The following is a 19452-nucleotide window of genomic DNA, read 5'->3' on the forward strand; positions in this document are numbered from 1 at the left end:
GACCTAATAATATGTTTATTCAGCTAGGTATTTTTACCATAAATCACTTGAAGATTATACTATTTTTACTGAAACTTTCTGTGCAATTACTTTCAAAGAGTTAAAGTTTCTTATTTAGAATTACTTAATTTAACTTCCTTATAAACTTCCCTTGATTTAGTAGAGAATTAAAGATACCATGATTTGACTTACAGTTTTAAAAAGCTACTTAATTATAAATCCTTCCTGAGAGATCCCTGCATATATAAACCATGCTGTAATTAATAGCTAGAACAAATATTTTTAAATTTGCTCCTTAAAATACATTGATTCTGTTCTATGTCTCTGCTCAAAATATAGTTTCATGTCCCATTGAAAATGACACTGTTTCTGGAAAGAGGAACAGAAACCCATCCAAAAATTGACACCAAAGTACATTTTACAAAACGAAGCCATTTATTCACTCTAATATTCTGCACACAGTATATGCTGATACTTTCAGGATCTCTAGGCTCAAACTGCTTGTAACATTTTGCTGTAAGCCTGAATCTAATACAACTGAGAGGGTGTTTTAATTTTTTTAAGGAGCAGTTCCCCTAGCTGCAAAGGCATTGAAGAGAGCCTGGAAGACACAATCTGTGTGATGCTGCTCTTTATTGTCACAGGTACAAAGTTTTGATGTGGCAATGTTGCACATTCGGGTCATTGAACATTTACGGATCAGGAAGGACTTTTCAGTCTCTGAAATGGTTACAAATGGTTTGTGTCAGAACACACTCAGTATAAGCAGTCTGATCTCAGTGGAGTCCTACTATTTTATTTTGGGTTAATAACGGTAAAGTCTTACCAACTGTTGATGGAGAAGCCATGGGGTTAATTTATATTCATGTTGGAAAAGCAAAGCAGTGCTCCCTCCCAACTCTGACAGATCTGCGAGTCCCTTCCATAGCTGATTGTCAGGTTGTCCTGATCTGTAGCTTAGCGCTGACAACAGCTCACAGTTTATTTGCAGCTTTGAAGCCTGGTCCTATAGTGTTTCTCTTCTGACAGGAGATGAATAAAGGTGTCACTGTGGGAGACTTTTATCCGGTTGCTATATAAAGGACCCTCTTTGCCTTCCCTTGAAAGATCCTCTAGTTCGCTTCTGGAGCCTGCGGCTTTCCCCTCAGCAGAGTTTAGTTCCATCAGCTCCAATTCATGTTTGGCAGCTGTTTCTAAAACTCTCTGTTTGTTGTAATATCTGACAAAGTTGTTAATGATGGGATGGATGGGGAGGGCGATTGCTATCACTCCACAAAGAAAACTGATGGCAGCATTCAGTTTTCCTAGTGTTGTTTTAGGGTAAATGTCTCCATATCCAACAGTGGTCATTGTAATGATTGCCCACCAAAATGATTGAGGGATGCTTTTAAATAAAGTTTCAGGGTGACTTTGTTCCATGGTGTAACCTAGGGCAGAAAAGACAAAGATTCCAACAGCTAAGTACATGAGGAGCAGCCCGAGCTCCTTAAAGCTGCGTTTCAGGGCATAGGTTAGGGTCTGGAGCCCTGAGGAATGCCGTGCAAGCTTGAATATCCTTGCGATCCTCATGATGCGCAGTGCCTGGACGGCCTGCTGGACATTGCTCAGCTCCATCAGCTTGGCTCCCAGGTGGGTCAAGGTCAGGCTGACGTAGAAAGGAAGTATTGCTAGCACATCAACAATGTTCATGAAAGAAAGGGCAAAGTGGAGTTTGTTGGGGGAGGAGATCAGCCTCAGCACGTACTCCATGGTAAACCAGCCTATGCAGGCGGTCTCGATGCTGTCCAGGGTCGGGTGCTCCATACGGTTCCCCTCTGCATCTACCACCTGCAAGTCTGGGATGGTCCCCACACACATCACAACAGAGGAGATCAAAATAAACAGAAAGGACAGTACAGCAATCACTCTAGCTGGATAGGATGATTCTGGCTTCTCCAGAAATTTCCAGATGCATTTTTGGCACCTTTTCCAGCGACTTTCTGAAGCATCTACTCCCAAGTCATCCAGAATGAGTTGCACCCTTCGGGCTATTTCTTCCAATTCCTCCTTTTTTTCACTTAGGTGAGCTTTGCAGCACTCATCCAAAAAATTCAGATCCACTTTCCAAAATTCCATTTCATTCTTGAAACATATGGGGCAAATTCCTTTCTTCATGTGAATCTCCCCAAAGTAGTACACGTCGATAATGCATTTGAAAGCATCTGGATCTCTGTCAAAGTAAAACTCTCTCTTTCCAGGATCATAGTCATCACAGAGGGAGAATATGCTATCGTATCCCCCCGATAAACAATTGACCAGCTCTGCCAGCCGTGTTTCTGGGTACTGATTCAGGTTATCTCCGTAGAACACCTGCCTTACCCCACCGACATTGACTACAATCTCCATTTCTTCACTTTTTTCTGATCCATCAGTGTCCACATGTGGAAACCTAGAGTCATCTGCCATTTTATTATTGGATTGGATTTTGGTTGATTTTTAGCCCGTTGTTTGGTTTCACAGCTTTGGGGTTTTAATCTCTCATGGAAGCAAATCAGCACTGAACCAGCCCTGTTACAAATGTCACCAAACTGACCTGGAGTCTTGGTGGGAAAGGTTACTGAAAGAAACCTGCGGTCAGGAAAGCCTGGTGAGGAATGCAACAAGCTGCAGGGAAAAGACAAGTCATCGGGCTGCTGTGCCTGCAAGCAGGATGTTAGAAAGCTCCAGCAGACTGGAAAGAGAAGAAACCATTTAATAAAACTCACCACTCTGTTCAGTGCTCGAGAGTCTTTTCAGGTCCCATTCTCTCTCTAATAGTGATATCTATTCACAGCTTGGAAGTCACGGCAGAGCAGTAAATCCCGAGCTCAGATTAACGCAACGTGCGGTGAGTGACAGTTCTCAGAGATACAGTCGGCAGGGTGAGCCCACGGGAACTGCCGCGGCTTCTCCCTTCGCTTCCACGGATTTCCCTAGAAAGCTGCTTTTGAATTTTGTTTCTCTTTCCGTTTTCTGTTTACTTTAAGGTCTTCCAGAGTTCATCTGCTGACTCTCGCACATAGTCAGTCGGTGCAAACAGGCAGAGGAGAAACTTGTGCTTGTTTTCCCTTCGCTGTTTCCCAGCACAATAGGGAGCCTAGGCTGCCAGGAGTCCTTTCCAAACTCTACCCTCTCCTGGTGAAACTCAGCAAAGCACCAGATGCACAGAAAGCACTTCTCTAGCTATTTATACGCCTGCCCAGTGCAGTACAATGATGTGTTTCTATACAGCCAGGAACTTTCCGGAGTTTTTAAAACATTTTTTTTTTTTATCACATGCAAGGCTTAACAGTGTATAAAGTCATTCAGAGCTGCAGAGAGACACACAAACATTTTCTCTAGGCAGAAGAAGCAGTATTGTATTTTGGGAATAAATATATGGCATAAATATTGCTCTCAGTGGGACTGTAACAACTCTAGAGCATCACTGTCCTGTGTCAGGACATCGAGTTAATCTGGATTTGTACTGGTGTCTTTGAGAAAGAAGACACCATAAAGTTCCTGTTGCAGATGTGGAGCAAAACTTCCCCTGCACTCTGCACGCTTCCCAGAGCTCTGGGTCCTGTTTTAGCCACGTTTCTGTGACCTGTAGTCAGCTGAGCCTGAGGAAGGTTTGAGTAATTTACACCTAGGATGATTTCTCAGTGACTGCTGCTTACCAGAAGCAGTGCTTTGTAACATCCAGCTACATCTTTGCTAGATCCAGCTCTATACAAATAGAATAACAAGCATTTATTTTAAATGTTGTTTTCTCCGAATTCCAGGATTTGATTAACCTTTTCCCCCCAGACCTCTACATTCAGGAAATCTACCACCCTGCTCTTAAATTATTAAATCTGACTCTACAGTTCATTTTAGTGTGTTCAGGAAAACCTGCAGTTCATAAGTTAACTGTTTCTGGCCACAGCAGAATGATCTGTCCCAGAAAGTTATGGTCTTTTCCAATTTACCTGCTTCTGAAAATCTTCTCAGTAGAGGTGAATAAAGAGGGGCAAATCCAGCTGACTGTTTGCTTCTCCAGATTTGTGTCTGTCCTGGGAGAAAGGTGAGATCTGTGATGTGCCTGCTGTCCTCCTGCTGGTGTCACACAGAGAGGAGGACCCTGGTGAGTACACAGCGTTCCTGCTCCACTGTCTCAGAAGCTTATGGGTGACTAACAAGAGGTGCACCAGACCTCATCTTGATATGGAGTGTGTTCATAGCATCACATACCCAGGAAAGGGGAATATCAGGCCCCAGGAAGAGAGTGTACACCTGAGTCACACTGTGAATGTCCCAAGGCCAGTGTAACCTTCATGTGCTCCTGAGTGTGCTGCATAGTTTGGGTATAATACAAGAAGTACCCTGAATTTTTTCCAGGCACATATAAATTTCCTGAGTCTTGCAAGCTTTTGGGGACAATATAAATATTTCAGAGACCTGGAAAAACCCTAATTTTTTTTTGATTCATCAATAAATAATTACCCACCTGTGGCTTTCCTGCTTGATTCTAGCAAAATAAATTTTAAGATGGCAATAGCAGTGACATGCTTGCACAGGGGAAAATGCAGATGGGATTACTTACCAATCTTGCAAAACAAAATCAAGAACTGGAAAAGTTAGGCTCCAAATTTTGTCACGATGCATGAGCATAGGGAAACATGTTCTGTAGATTTAAATCCTCAGATTTAACCATCTCAGATCCTACTCTCTTTGATCAACAATTCTTTCCAGTGACCTTTTGGTTTTTCTCTAGGTAATGATAAGAAATCAATGCAGGGTGCAGCATGATCAACACAGAAACCTTTGTTTCCAAAAAGGCTTTTCTCCCCCCCTTCCCCCTCCCCATCCATTTTACAGAACAAGTACCTACAAAAAAGCACACGGGACATTGTTCTGTTTGAAAGGTGAAATCAGCTCCTTTCAGATGATAAATCTCAGCACATTCTCAAAAGGTTGAGAAGAAACTATTTTTGAAATGCCAGATCAGTCCTTATAAAGACTTCACTTAGTGTGGCTGCTAAAATCCTTGTGCTTTATTCTCCCTCGTCTTGCACCTTTTCAGAGTTCTTTACACCTTTCAGTGTGCCTGTGAAATGTTAGAGATCTGGTAGCATTTTAAATCCACTTGGGCAAATGTAAATGATCCAAAGAACGGTCAGGGAAATCATAATGAATTAAACCCTTCTTTTTGTAGCTGAAAAGAATGACACAGGCTTGCTTGATGAATATTTTGTACCAGATGTATCACAGATCAGCAAACAACGGGAGCAGAAATAATAATTTGCAGCAAATGATTTATTTCACTAACTCATTTTTCATCCATGAAAAGAAAGCTTCTCTAATCTAAAAATTTCAGTAGCTTCTCTAATCTAAAAATTTCAGTAGATGATTTTTGCCCTGTAATTCATTTATGACTAGATTGCTGCAATTATTAGGGCTCCTAAATTCAACTTCTGTTGCCTGTAAGAACAGGTCAAGCTGTGCTGTGTCTGCAAGAAGCGATATGTGCTGGCAATTGAATTCCTACAGACCCAACAAGAAACACAGAGGGGTTTTTTTTTGTGTCGGTGCTTTGGCTCAGAGAACAACACATGGATTTGAGCTGACAGTTGTGTTAAATTTTGGCTGTGGTTCAGACAGGCTCCTTCAGGGAGGAGGAGGAGGAGGAGGAGGCCCAGCCGGACACCAAGCCCTGCAGCCCGAGAGAAAGGCTCCTGAGTTGCTGGGCAACCCCATCAACTGCAGCCCCTGCCCCAGCAGGGACGCACAACATGTCCTGGCGTGGGGCCTGAACCCCAACAGGACTTGGTCCACAAAGTGTAGGTGGAGCTCAAAGTGGCTTCCCAGTGGCACTGGCTCCTTGTGAGGGATGTGGGTGGCACAGAGCACCCACAGCACAGCACAGGGACCTGCAGCAGTCCCCAGGGGAAGCTGACATTCAAGGCTTGTCTCCCTTGTTGACCACTTTTTGGGAAAGGACATTTAGCCCTGAGTGGCTTTTTGCCAGTCTGGGAAGAGAGATTGCTCCTCTTGAGCGCTAGTCTGGCTCATACTACATTCCTGAATCCCAGCCAGCACCTCTGTCTGCCTGCCAGATGCACTGAGCTGTTCCCTACGGAGCTGGAGGCAGTAGTGGTACATGAAGGACTGTGAATGGGTTAGGAGCCAGCCCTAGGGAGATAAGATTGGATTCCACTTAGAGAAGGGTGCTTAATACAGAGACAGGACTTGGACAGCCTCTCTGCAAGTAGGCTGTGATGCAGTCAGCCCCTGCCTGCACTGAGCACAGCTCTGCCTGCAGTGCCTGGAACCATCTGACTTCTCCCTTCTCCCAAATCACAGGCAAGCTCATGAAAGTTTAGGAACCTGACTATGACTGTCCAAGTAAGAAACAGCTAAAGCATGTCTGGCACAGATCCAGCTCACACTGACCAGCTAACATGGACATTTCCTAGCCATTGTGGGGCCATCAGAGACCATTCCCAACAGAGCATTTCCAGGCAGCACCAGTACTGCAGATTAAATAAGAGAATGGAGACCAGTTGTCAGTTTGCCTCAATGCCCAGAGACATACTCGGGCACATGTAAATCTGCTTATACTCAATATAACCCTCTCACACACTTCTGTTGTGTCATATTTGGGTTTTAAATTACACTCACAGTACTGGACCTGTGATAGATCCAGCAAGAGATCTCAGCATCTAACACACCACTTATTTCACCACTTATTTTCAACTAGGTGCAGATTATGGAGAGCCACTAGAGACAAGACACGGCATGTCTAAATGTACTATAGAAAAGTCAAAGGAGGATGAGGAATATCTTATTCTTCCTCCCTTCCTTGGGGTATTGTGGGGATAAAGTTTCAGTTGCATGGACACTGCTTCTTCAGCTGACAGTACAAGGTTCTGTATGGAAAAAGCACCATGTAATTACTTCATGCCAATCACAAGAAATGGGAAGCAGATAACCTGGAAGGAAGGGAAGAAATGAATGAGGTCATTCTGAGCTTCAGAAAGAGCAAGTCATCCAGAGTGGCTATTCTGATTACTTTACCACAGCCAGCTTAGTAAGAGGTTCAGGAAAGATTTTGCTGTAAGAACATTTTAGGGTTTCCAACTCTAAGGAGGATTCTACTGGTTAGTGAAGCAACATCACAGCTGCACTGGAAGATCCAGCACACCCTCTTTGGCAAATTAATCCAGGTACTGCAACTTGCTGGTTTCTCCTTTATAGCTCAGTTTTTCAAATCGGTTTTCAAATCACACCTTTTATCTTTATAACATGCTCTACAGTAAAGTCAGCTGTTTTGGCACATCAAGAACACATGGACTGCCTTGCTATGGGCCCTGTGACGCCCAGCAAGGATGTGGTGGCGCAGTGATAGCACCAGCACCAACCTCATGCGGCTCTCCGGTGTATCTGAAGGGCAGCAGGGCATGGCTTGATGTCATGGACTGTAACACCAGGGCCTGTAGGAGAGCACTGAGTGGGCACTGACTGTCTGCAGGAAACCTCTGTGATGCAGGGGCAGCAGCTCGTGGTCCCAGCACTGATGTGTATCTTGTATGTGTAGCCATGACCTACTGGAGTGAAACTGAGCCTTGGCATGAAACATGTCCATTGCCCACTGCTGCTATTTCTAGCAACAGATGAGTCTTTTAAATCCCTTGATATGGTAAAAGAAAGGCTCCTGTAAAGCTAGAGAAACAAATTGTCTACTTTTAAAAATACATCTCCATGCTTTGTAGGATGTTTCTCAATACATTGGACTTCCTTCAGATTGATATATTAAGAACAAGAGATTATGAAATGTCTGAACTGAGATGGATATCTGGACTGTAACAGATATGTTCACTTGTAAGTCTGGTTTTATGTGTCTCTCTTTCCAGCATATTTACATATTTCTCCAAGACTATTATTTCAAAGTAGTTTTTTCCCTGTTTATTTCCCCCTCTCTTAGGTACTTTGTTCTTTTTTTCAAGTTTAAAATTTATACATAGTCAGTTTATTGTATCAGATCTTTTAATTAATACCTTATTAAAGGGCTGGTAATAGCTTGCTGCAAATTTCAATTGGCCTTGCTTTCCATCTGACATTAATGAGTCTGTTTTCCTGTACAATTAGACCTGCCTTAAGTGACCACTCAGGAGAACAGCCAAATTTCTGATTTAATGTAAATGCATTTAAATAAATAAAATGCAGCCTTCACTTTAAGCAGCTAACAGATGGGTTCAAATTAAGCATATCAGTGAGCCATGAATAGGATGGGAGTTGGAGATGCTGTAAAAGATTTAAGAACCTTGGCTTGTTTACAACATCACTGTGTCTTGAGGAAGGACAGGAATTCTGTTTCTTGCTCTTAAACACTGCTGTCAAAAGCTTTGAAAGAGGTTGCATGTACAAAGAAAAGCCAAAAATGAGGTGGAAAGCTTTACTAGAGTTGCAGAGAAAATTACTTAAAACTTATGAGTTGCATATACATTGAGTATGGTCATGCTCCAAAAATTTGCCTGTGCACATGTAATTGGGGGCTGTATCATAGTAAATAGGTACAAGGTGATTCAATGCAGTTTGCATGGGTGATCTCAACTCCAGCATTTCCCAGCTCTGGCTGTCTGCCTTTGAATTCCCACTGTTGACTTTTATCATGACTTGCTGTAAAGAATTTCCTGCAGGATCCATGACATGCTGGTGCTGCTGCCCAGCAGGTTCCCTGAAGCCAGCTTGAATGTGGGAGGCCCAGCAGAGAAATGGAAATGGTACTGGGTAAGTAAGCAGATAAACGTAAGAGGGTCCTGCTGGTGGCTCTGGGGAAGTGATGGGCCTGGCCTTCCCAAAGGTGAACATTCCCATCACTACCAAATGATATTCTTGCCAATAATTGACTTGAAGAAAAGACCGAGGCAGTGGCAGCAGAGAGGGAGGTGCAATGAGCAAACCATCTTCTAAGTTTTGGCAGCCAAGACACAAAGACAGATCAAAGACTGATGGGGAAAAGATTTTTAATGTGGTTTTATGTGCTTTCTTTTTAAAACTTCAACCCTGTGCATGGAGTTTGAATGGTGATTAATAATACTCTGCACAAGCTATCGTTCCTAATTCTTTGGAAGAGGAGCATGTGTAGCAATTCAATGTGTACCATTTGGAAAAAGAAGTTTTTTTTATATAAACTAATATTTTTATTGTGTCTAATCAAAATGAGGAATATAATCAAATAATTCACAGTAAATATGGTCAAAAGTACTCCTATATAGTGTGTTCAAAGAAAAAGAAAGTATATGTAACATTTTCTAGGATGAAAAAGCTATAAAGAAAACCAATTGGAAAAAAAACCCAGAAAACATTTCATCAGTGTGTTGAAACAGAAATAAAAACTAAAATACTTTCATTGATTCTAGAAAACATGGCAGCAGAGAGAAAAATACAGGCTTCAGCAAAGCCTGCAGTTCTCAGAGGCTCTTGCAAATACAGCTATAATTTTCTTTTTTTCAGTGAGTGGTAGAAGATGAAGAAGAGGAAGGTGTGTAGGCAGAAACAGAAGCAGAGTTCACATTTTCACAATTATACAAGTACCCATGGAGGCAATCCTGTGGATATTTGACTTTATTAAGCCCTGCAGGTCTGAGGGCTGTGGCAGGATGCCCTAGAGCCCCTTGCTGACAGTGACTCCCACAGTTTGCAGGCTCTCTGGACTTGCTCCCTCCATCTCCTGGGATAGTGACAGTCCTGACTGTGGCCAGGAAGGCAGTCAGGGACTGGAGGATGTGGTATTTCCCAGCTGGCACCCTGCTTGCACAGCCAATGTAGAGTGGAAGCATTAAAGCATGCAAATTTGTGGTGATGAAAGTAATTTTTTATCAGTAAACATTTCCACTATAGATCAGAGAAAGGAGAACATCAATGTGCTTTCCTCTTCCCTTGGTGTTTGAATTACTGCTTTCAGAAGTAATGGGACCATGTTCTTACTCTTGTTGCCTTTGAAAAAAGAAGTTCAAACCTCTGTGTGACCCTACCTTGAAAAACTGCTTTCAGCATCTCCCTTTTTTCCTGTGTTCTTTAGCTTTGCTTAGCAAAAATGTTTGCTGAATTTGGGTGGAATTTACAAAAAGTTTTAAGTCAATCAAAACTACATATTCTGGAGGACCAACAATCTGTCAGAAATTATTCCCTGGCCCACTTCTGGATCTGTTATCTGTCACTGGGCAAGTCTTTTGCCTTCTTACTACTTATCTTAAGCTGTTTGGCAAAACATGATATTTCTTAATTACTTACAAAGGAGTCAAATAAAAAAAAAACCACTTTTAATTTGACAAACAGATTACAAATAAGCTTTTACATTGTCTGAATGGCTCTAAAGCTTACCCACATATTTCGAAGTGATTTGTCTAGACAATGGATGAGTCAAGCCTTTTATCCATTCTATTTTATACAGTAATCGGTTCTGCTCAGTTAAGATTTCATTTAACATTACTAAATTAAATGCTTTTCATTACTATGTGCTGTTTAATTTAACATTGTATTTGACATCTAGCATACTAATTCACTTTTTGCTCAGGGTAGAGTCATAAGCCTGTTTACACAACGTGATAAGAGCAACACTATCCATTGGATGCACTAGCAGTGTCCTCAAAGATGAAACTACAGAATCCAAGATATCCCATTGAGCAAAATAAAAAAGGGCTAATAACATGAAAGGAAGCTCAGTGATGAATGGGAAATGGTGCTGCTGAAACCCTTTTTTATTACCATTCTCTGCCATTTTCAATTGTTCTGTCCCAATGAGTAATGAGGACTTCATTACTTTTGCCAAGCTCCACTGCAAGCTGCTGCTGTGACTAACACAGGTTAATCACAGGACAGGCAGGGGCTCCTTGCTTCTGGCAGAGGGAGGATTTTCAACCACCCTGTGACTTTTCTCGGGTGACCTTGAGAAAGGAGTTCCTGCCTATGACAGCAATGATGTTAAAACTTCCCCTAATGGAAAACATCTTCCCTGGGCTCTGTACTAAGTTTTAACTGCTCAGTCTTCCCTGCTATTTTCTTTAAGCTTCTGTGCATATTATTGAGACCACACAGTCTCAATAATGAACAGAACCACCAGGAAAAGTAACCACTTCCCCGATCAAAACATCCACAGTCACACTTGGCCACAAATCACTGGGACACATCCTGCAAATCTGCGTAAAAATTCCTATCCTGACAGAAAATAGCACTAAAGATCAGAGTAGAAACCGTAATGGCTCTGGCTCTTCAAATCTAAAACTTTATTCCAACCATGAGAAATGCTTCAGTATTTAGCTGGTCTCATAAAAGATAGTTAGTCTCACAAAAATAGCTCAAATCTCAAAGCAGATTTCCTTTATCTTGCAGTAAGTATGGGTACCACCATACATGTGAGGTCAGGTGGTAATTGTAAACATCTCCACAAATGTGGCCAGAATACATAATTATCAGGTCTTGTACATACAAATAGTAAGGGAATTAATTGCCTTATCCTGTATTTGGAAATGGTTTTGCACCTTATGGTTGAGAAATGGTTTTAAAATAAGTTGCCAATGTCTCATGATAGGGGAGTTTGCCTTTGGCTTATTTGACAACAGAGATGGAAATACCATAGCACCATGAATATGCTAAGTAATCAATCATTACTCAATACATGGCTGAATTCTTCTTTCATATTGGTCTTAGACTAGTTGTGTACAGGAAGAAAAATCAGGTATTGTGTATGTTTTGCAATAAATTCCTGATGTATATGTATGAAGAACTAAATGGTGACACTGCATAGGGGGGAAGCACAACTCTGCTCCCTAGCTTCAAAATCTGATTGAGACTTTTGTTTATGAGCTGGTGACAATTTATTTAATAGTCAACCATTTATTGTTTGGTCTTCACTCATCTCCTCAAGTCTTTTTCCTTGATAAGACTGACTAACATGAATTAATTTTGACTAGACATTTACAAAATACATAACATTTTCTAGGAATTTCTGATACCCTGACATTCTATTGAGATGCAGAAAAAAGGAAAAACTAATCTGCATTTTAAAACCTTCCCTGCAATGTGTCAAACAAATCTAAATATAAGACATTGGAATCTTTATTTTAGCAACACTAAAATTTTACATTGTGAAAATGTTTATACACTGTATGCTAAATATTACATTCTGATATTGTGGTATAAATACAATGCTGCTAGTGAAGTACAAGACCAAAATAAAAGAAAAAAAAATTGAAATTACAAACCTTAACTAAACATTTTAGCTACAGAGATAAATATATTTTGATATTATGAAAACAGTTTCTTTGAACACAAGGATATATTAAGTGTTTTTATTGCATTTTTTGGCAACTTTCAATTTAACTGAACTGCAATCTGACATGAGTCTCTTCTGTCAAAAAAGTATCTATTTCCATTGTACAACACCAGTAATTCTAACACTCATGAGATTCTCCACATTTCCTTGCCAGACCCTCTCTTAGAAATTGGAAATGACAGATGGGATTTGTGAGAAAAAAGGATACTTTCTGAACAAATAGCCCAAAGGCATGAGAAAAAGTCAACATTCTCCAAATAGATTTTCACTAGCTATTGCCTTTGTTTTCTCTGTAGCCCTTCTCATCTTATTAAGCCTGAATCATCTTCAATTGTTGTCTCTGAGTACATTTTTCAAAAGGAAAGAATGTTCTTAATAAAACCTTCAGAGAACCCATGGGTGTAATGAAAGCGCTCTTTACATCAATCAAACAGCAACAAACCTGATCCACCCACCGTGCATGGACTCTGATCTCAAATGTGGCAAAAATCTGTAAAACACCAATGAAAATAATTCCTTTTCTGTCAGAATTAATGCAATGAAAAGTGGAATTAGATCCTATAAAAAAAATTTCACTGCTCCAACCACAATCAGTTTCTACCTGCAGCACTGCAACATTAATACCTGATATTTACAGTACGTAAATATTACAGTTGTAAGGCCAGAACAAAACCGAGGTACCTTACACATGACACACCTCTATATAGTTTGTACATTAATATAGTTTCATAGGAACATCTGAATTTTATCTTCTTGAAACTAATTTCTTCTACAGCACCAGAGGGTCCAACACCCCTGACTTTCAGATCAACAGGGTAATACAATGGAGTATATTTTAAATTTCCTCTTTATTCATTCCTTAATTGGAATAATGCTATTAATGCTTTTATTTCTTTTCCAAATTTGATTTTGAAGAAGTTGGTACTGGCTGGGTTTTGGATAAAAATTTAACATTCCATCAGAATGGGTGATTTTTGACAAATTAATCAAATATGTAATTGTTGCACACACATTGAGAAAAATTCTTCTCTTAAACTGAGTCATTATGTAAGTTAACAACTTTAATAATGTGGTGCTGTATTCTGCAAGAACTCTGTCTCAGGTTACTTGTTGATGACAGTAAATTGTTTTTTAAATGATACAAAAGCTTCCAAATCAGCATTTCAAAAAGCAGGTAAATAATCTGTAGACTTTAAGTACAGAATATAAACACAAGTCGGTCCAGACAGTGTTTCACAACATACTGCATAATTCAAGTAACTGAAGAAGTGATACTCCCTTGTCTGTTTACCATAAACTTATTACAAAGAGTTCTCTCCATTTAAATACAGAATATTATTGCAGCCATTTTTCTCTTTTTCCTGCTCACAAATTTCTTGCAGGATGATCCTGGTTTTCTTCAACTATATGCACTATTTCTACTTATTATCTACCAGTACTACAATTACTCATACAGGTACCATTGAATCATTGGGTTTTTTTTCACGTAGTTGGGAATTTTTCCAGCAATGAGCAAGAAGCAGCCAGGAATGCATGGCAATCAAGAGCAGGGTCAGGACAGGAGACACAAGGCAGGAAGGCCTGGATAAGCTGGAAGAGTGGGCTGACAAGAACCTTGTGAACTTCAGTAAGGGCAAGTGTAAGGTCTTGGGAAAGCAAAGTCCAGGGGTGCAGCACAGGCTGGGATCTACCTGTCTGGGGAGCAGCTCTGGGAAAGGGACCTGGGGGCCCTGAGGGACAACAGATTGAGGGTGAACGCTGTGCTGCAGCAGCAAAGAAAACCAACAAGATGATGGTCAACAGGGGCAGCACCAGCAGAGAGAAAGAAGACTTTGTCCCACTCTATTCAATGGTGGTCAGGCCACATCTGGAACACTGTGTTCAGTTTTGGTCCCTGCTCTGCAAAAAAGGATGTGGACAGGCTGGAGAGGATCCAGAGAAGGGCACAAAGATGATTAAAGGACCAGGCAGCCTGCCATAGGCTGAGAGAACTGGGTTTGTTCAGTCTTGAGAAAGGAAAGTTCAGGGGAGATCTTATCACCACATTCCAGTTTTTAAAGGGTGGCTACCAAGAAAATGGAGACTTCCTTTTCCAAGGAGTCACATGGAAAGGACAATGGATGATAGATACAAGCTACTCTGGGGAGATTCCAATTAAACACAGTTGGAAAATTTTACACAGTGATAACAACCAAACATTGGGAAAATCTCCCTGGGGTAGTGATGGATTCCCTGATATTGGACACTTCTAAGGTTCAGCTGGACAGGATGCTGGGCTATCCTATCCAGACCACGCTTTTGCCAAGAAAGTCTGGACCAGATGATCCTGGGGGTCCCTCCCCCCCTGGCATTTTATGACCTCATGATTCATGCACTAAAACCTTTTATCCACGTGGTAACCTGTAATATTTTTTGCATGAATAACAACCATTTCTTCAGTTTGTAAATAAAAAACTCATGTGAGTGTGTCTGCAAGGGGAGATGTATGTATTATTTCCAATGGCTCTTTGGCATCAATCAAATTTTAATGAGTAAATATGCCTAAGCCCAGGAGTGACTACACATTTTAGAGTTATTGAGTCACTAGAAATTCCAGGTTCTGAGGATGAAAGTGAAAATACCCATCTGAAGTTATCTTCAGGACAGCACAGTACCCCTGAGGCTGCAGCCTCCTCACTCATGAGCCAGGCTCATGGTCTGATTCTGCAGGGTCCAGCTCTGCAAAGACCCATGTTTTGCCACTGTTCCACATTTAAAAGTGATGTCTTGTCACAGCAATGAAATAAAATTAACAATGGGCATGTTTTCTGTGGCACAGAGATGCTGTGTCTCAGGTTGATATCTCTGCTTTGCACATTCATGGAAAAAGACAGCTTCTGCCCCAGAAGGAAAGAGAAATCACTGATTTTCTCTCACAAATAGGAGAGAGGCAGAAAGAAGACTCAGTCTAATGTGCATGTCCTTTGACCCCCACCTAGAGTCCAAAACAGGTCAGCTGCTGAGCTCACCACCTCCTTCTCCATCTTTCACTCAGGGGAGTTATCTCCCTTCTCCCCAGCCTTCCTGAAGGCTCTCAGCAGAAGCTGTCACAGATGCCTGAGGAAGGAAAAATCACCAAAATAAACACTGCTCCCACACATCTCTCATCTGTCTTCCCACACATAGTGGGCATTAGGGAAAGAAATTTTCTTTTGTCATATTTGGAAAGCTTTTTTTTATTTTTAAAAGTGTAAAGCTTGATATTTACTGTCAGTTGTAGGATGTTTCAGTTGAACAACATAAATTCTTTGCTTTGAATCTATAAATAACCTTATGGAGTAACTGAAAAAGATGAAGTATACATTTTATCCTTCCCAAAACATGTACACTTCTTACCACTAGATGAACAACTTTATTCTATTTGGAGCCAGCAGTGAATTTCCTAGTGTGTCTGGTCTCTGGTGTAAGAAAACAACAAATAAAAGGTAGATAGAAGAAAAGAGATTTATGTTACTAGATTAAGTCTGAGAAGTTTTTCTTGCCTAAGAATACAAACCCATGATTTGGTTGTTTTTTTAAATTTTTCTCAGATTTTATGTCCTCAGCAGTATTTTGGAAGGAAATCTGGTGGTGCACAGATATTAGCATAATAATGCAGTTTCATTTCCTAAATCCTCTCTGAACATTCAGGCGTTACAGTCTCAGCATTTCTTCATCACAGTAAATTCCCTAAGCACACCACAGGGTTTCATACACCAACTCCTTACTGTAAAAGGACACTGAGTGGCTGCCAGAAAGGTACTGTCATGTGAGGAACCGAATGATAAAGCTCTTTTAGGGAAAAAAAACCCCAAAACAACAACAGAAAAACTAGCACAAAAACAAAGAAACAAAATCAACAGCAGCAAAAAGCCCTAGTAATCTTGGCTAAGCAAAACTACCTGTCATGACCAGTGCCTTTCTCATTCACTTAACTTCTTTATATTTTTCTTTTATCTTGCCTTGGACCATGGCATTTGCTGTATGAGGGAAAACTCTCTGATTGTCCTTTTCAGTTGTTCAGAGAGCAGCAGCTCTGAGTGTCCTGCCGCTGCTGACATATCTATGAATTCTTCTGCAGGGACTCAAAATCTTGCCAAAGTGAAAATATTTGCTTTCTCCCATTTCATGGTCCCTAGCTTTGGCCTTCTCAACCTGCTTCCCCAGGCCAAATGAACATTCACTGATTTAAAGATGAGAAGATGTGCTGAAGAATTACCACTTAAGAAGCTGGACTACACTGCATATTTTTACCACTGTCCATTGCAGTTAGGACTCTTTAGCCACACTGATATATTACCATTACTCTGAATTTTAACTGAGATGCAAATACTCCAATGTAAAGCTGCTTATTACCAGGATAACTTGACATTCCCATAAAGCAATGTTCTTTCACTAACAAAATTGCAGAAGGGGAACACCAGTGTCATTGCTAATACCAGGTTTTAAAACTGGAAAATGCTGCCTGATGACCACTTGCTAAATCCACCTGTACCAAAGAAAAAAATAATTCAGTGACACCTTAGTTTTTTTCCATGAGTTGGGATTTGCTCTGTGTTTGCCAGCTCACTTTCCCCACCACCACAGCACTTGCTCAGAGTCAAGCACCATAAGAGCTGCTTAAGGAGCACATGGGTTAAACATGCCAAGTTTTGCTGGCTCACTCATGGGCGATTCTCCTTTCAGTACTTTCCTGGCTCTCATTCTGAATGGACCCAAACAGTGGTGGATATACCAATTCTTCACTCAGGATCACTCTTGATGCCCTCCTGCATGCCAGGGACAAGAGTTACCCAGGCAGGCCTTCGGTTCTAGCTTCAGCATCCTGCTCCATATCGCATGAAGGTGACAAATTTGCATGCAATGGTTTGTGGACCAAGCATTACAAGTGACAGCAAAGTCTCCAAATACAATAGTTGTGGCAGAGGATGTAAGGAATAAGAAGAGTGAGTAGCTGAAAACAGTCTGCAACCTCACAGTGCTATTAGCATTGGGAAAAAAGTCCCTATTCATTTTGTCTTATCTGACAGCCCCAGCTTTACAGTGTCTGGAGGCCAGAGGAAGGGATCAATAGACATTTGCTGACAACTGAGATTTTGTTTTAATCCATCCACAAATGGTTATGTTTTGGTAGCAGATGTTTCTGTACAGGTCTGAAATCATAAAGAGAAGGCCAGCTAGCTCTCTACAGGACTCATGGTTTAAACAGCAGGAGTACTGCTTGCTGCAGAGCAGATTTCCACTTTCTACTGGCAAAGTCCACCCTGGTGACAGAGACACAATTGTCATGCTCAGGGTAAAACAAATGTATTCTGTGGGTAGGCTTTTAGAGAGAATGTAATTTATTAGAACAAATTACATTCCTGAAGGAAGTAAATAAGTTTTCAAGGATGTAAACTGTCTTCTAAATGTAGTAGTCAAGGCACAATGAATTGTGTGTTCCTAAATACCACTTGGAGCCTGGATGTTGAAGTTGCTGTATAGAAATATCAGCTTGTTTTAATAGTTTTATGGTCAAGCAGTATCCAAAAGCCAATGAATTCACATGAATTCACGTCAGTACTTTGTTCATTTAGTTTTCTTTTAGGACAGGTACACAGCAGATTTCTATAAATCTAACATCAGGATGGAATTGCTAATACCTAAAAGAAAACCTAGCCTGAGAAACTTGTTTGCTACATGTGTCCAAAGCATGGCCTGTGTTTGTGATAAAGATGTGAGGTCTCACGCAGGAATGAACAAGGGAAACCCAACCTATCTCAAAAACCAGTCTAAAAAAAAATTTATTCTAGCCAAAATGCCAAACAAATATAAACAAATATAGTCAACTGAGATTCACAGTCAAATTATGGACAATAACATTTGGTGATACCTTTTGAGATGCTTACCCAAATTGCTAGACCTGTTTCCTTCAGCCACCTGTGTTTGGTTCATGAGTGTTTATTGGGCATCAGTCACTGTGATATTGTGGGCTGAAAACCAAAGACAAGGAATGTTTGACAAAGGTACTTCCATTAAAACAAAAAGTTGTTTTGTTTGTGTTCCCAGCTGACTCTGAGACTACCTCAGTTGCAATACCTGTACTTCACCTCCTGGACTTCAGTTACATTGCAGATTCTTTTCTTGGTTGTTTGTTTTTGTGGTTTTAGTTTGGTTTTGTTTTTTTGCTATACTTTTCAGTTTTATTGCCATTTTCTATTACTTACACAAAAATGTCTCCATAAAAACCTTATTCTCCAATCTTAACATTCCTTTGGGCTGTATGAGAACTTTCATTCCAATTTCTAATTTCAGTAAAGGCACTGTACAAAAGCTGTTGAATTATTCAGAACTATATGTAACTGGTACAAATTCTCCAGGCTCTGTCTAGTTTAATTAAAGGTAAATCCCAGCAGATATTGTAACTGCAATAGGGAGCAATCAGGAAGAGTTAAACAACCTGTCAATTGAAGATAAATAAACCCCCCACCTTCTGTAGACAGCTTTCCCCACTCATTTATATCAAAGCATTCACCATCAGCTTACCTAAATTCTGTCCATTCAGAAAAACCTACACTGTCACATGCAGACTGATTTTTATGATGACACAGAAGAAGTAGATGGCTATTCACAGTACTTTGTCAGAGTAAGAAATCAACTTATTATTTATCTGGTGTCTGATGTCTCTGAGGCATAAAAAAGGTGGAAGTACTTAGGAAGTGTTTTCTGTGTGGCTGTGTTGCCACTGCAGAATATGAACCTGTCATGGGATTACAGCAATGACCCTGTCAGATAAAAAGCATGTGGACACCTGAATTCTCAGACTGAATCCCACTACTTTGTCAATGTCAAGAGGGGCTGCAGGTCTGTTCTGCACAATTGGCCAGGCACTGAGGGGAATATTTACATCCCAAAGCACTGAAGCTGAAGAACAGTGTGAGGCACAGCTGACTGTGAAGAGCAGCTGCACCTGTTATCATCAGAACACTCAACAGAATAAAACTTCTAACAACTGCCATAAGCAGATGTTAAAAGCAGGATCTCTTGGAAATGCAAAGCAAACATTACCTACAGTATGCTGACTGAATTGAAGTGTCTTTCATGAATACTCTTGAGCTAAGTCCACCATAAGAAAGAGC

General features: G+C 40.7%; 1 protein-coding gene across 7 annotated transcripts in view; it reads right to left on the reverse strand.

Moving 5' to 3' along the window:
• Positions 1–412: 412 nt before the first annotated feature.
• Positions 413–19452, reverse strand: part of KCNF1 (potassium voltage-gated channel modifier subfamily F member 1) — an 83212-nt gene continuing 64172 nt past the window's right edge. For 2 of the 7 annotated variants that reach the window (XM_086875855.1, XM_086875856.1), the window contains 3 exons: positions 18223–18306; positions 3969–4095; positions 413–3726 (listed from right to left, as the gene is read on the reverse strand). In XM_086875855.1, coding sequence (XP_086731981.1) covers positions 982–2445 — 1464 coding nt within the window. In that variant the 5' untranslated portion in view covers positions 2446–3726; positions 3969–4095; positions 18223–18306 and the 3' untranslated portion in view covers positions 413–981. Of the gene's footprint in view, positions 3727–3968; positions 4096–4582; positions 6847–18222; positions 18307–19452 lie in introns of those variants that run through there. The other 5 variants (XM_086875858.1, XM_086875861.1, XM_086875860.1 and 2 more) reach the window with 5 other exon arrangements.

The sequence above is a fragment of the Cyanistes caeruleus genome, chromosome 2, assembly GCF_971803275.1.
Source record: "Cyanistes caeruleus chromosome 2, bCyaCae1.hap1.1, whole genome shotgun sequence".
In the NCBI taxonomy this organism is placed as follows: Eukaryota; Metazoa; Chordata; class Aves; order Passeriformes; family Paridae; genus Cyanistes; species Cyanistes caeruleus.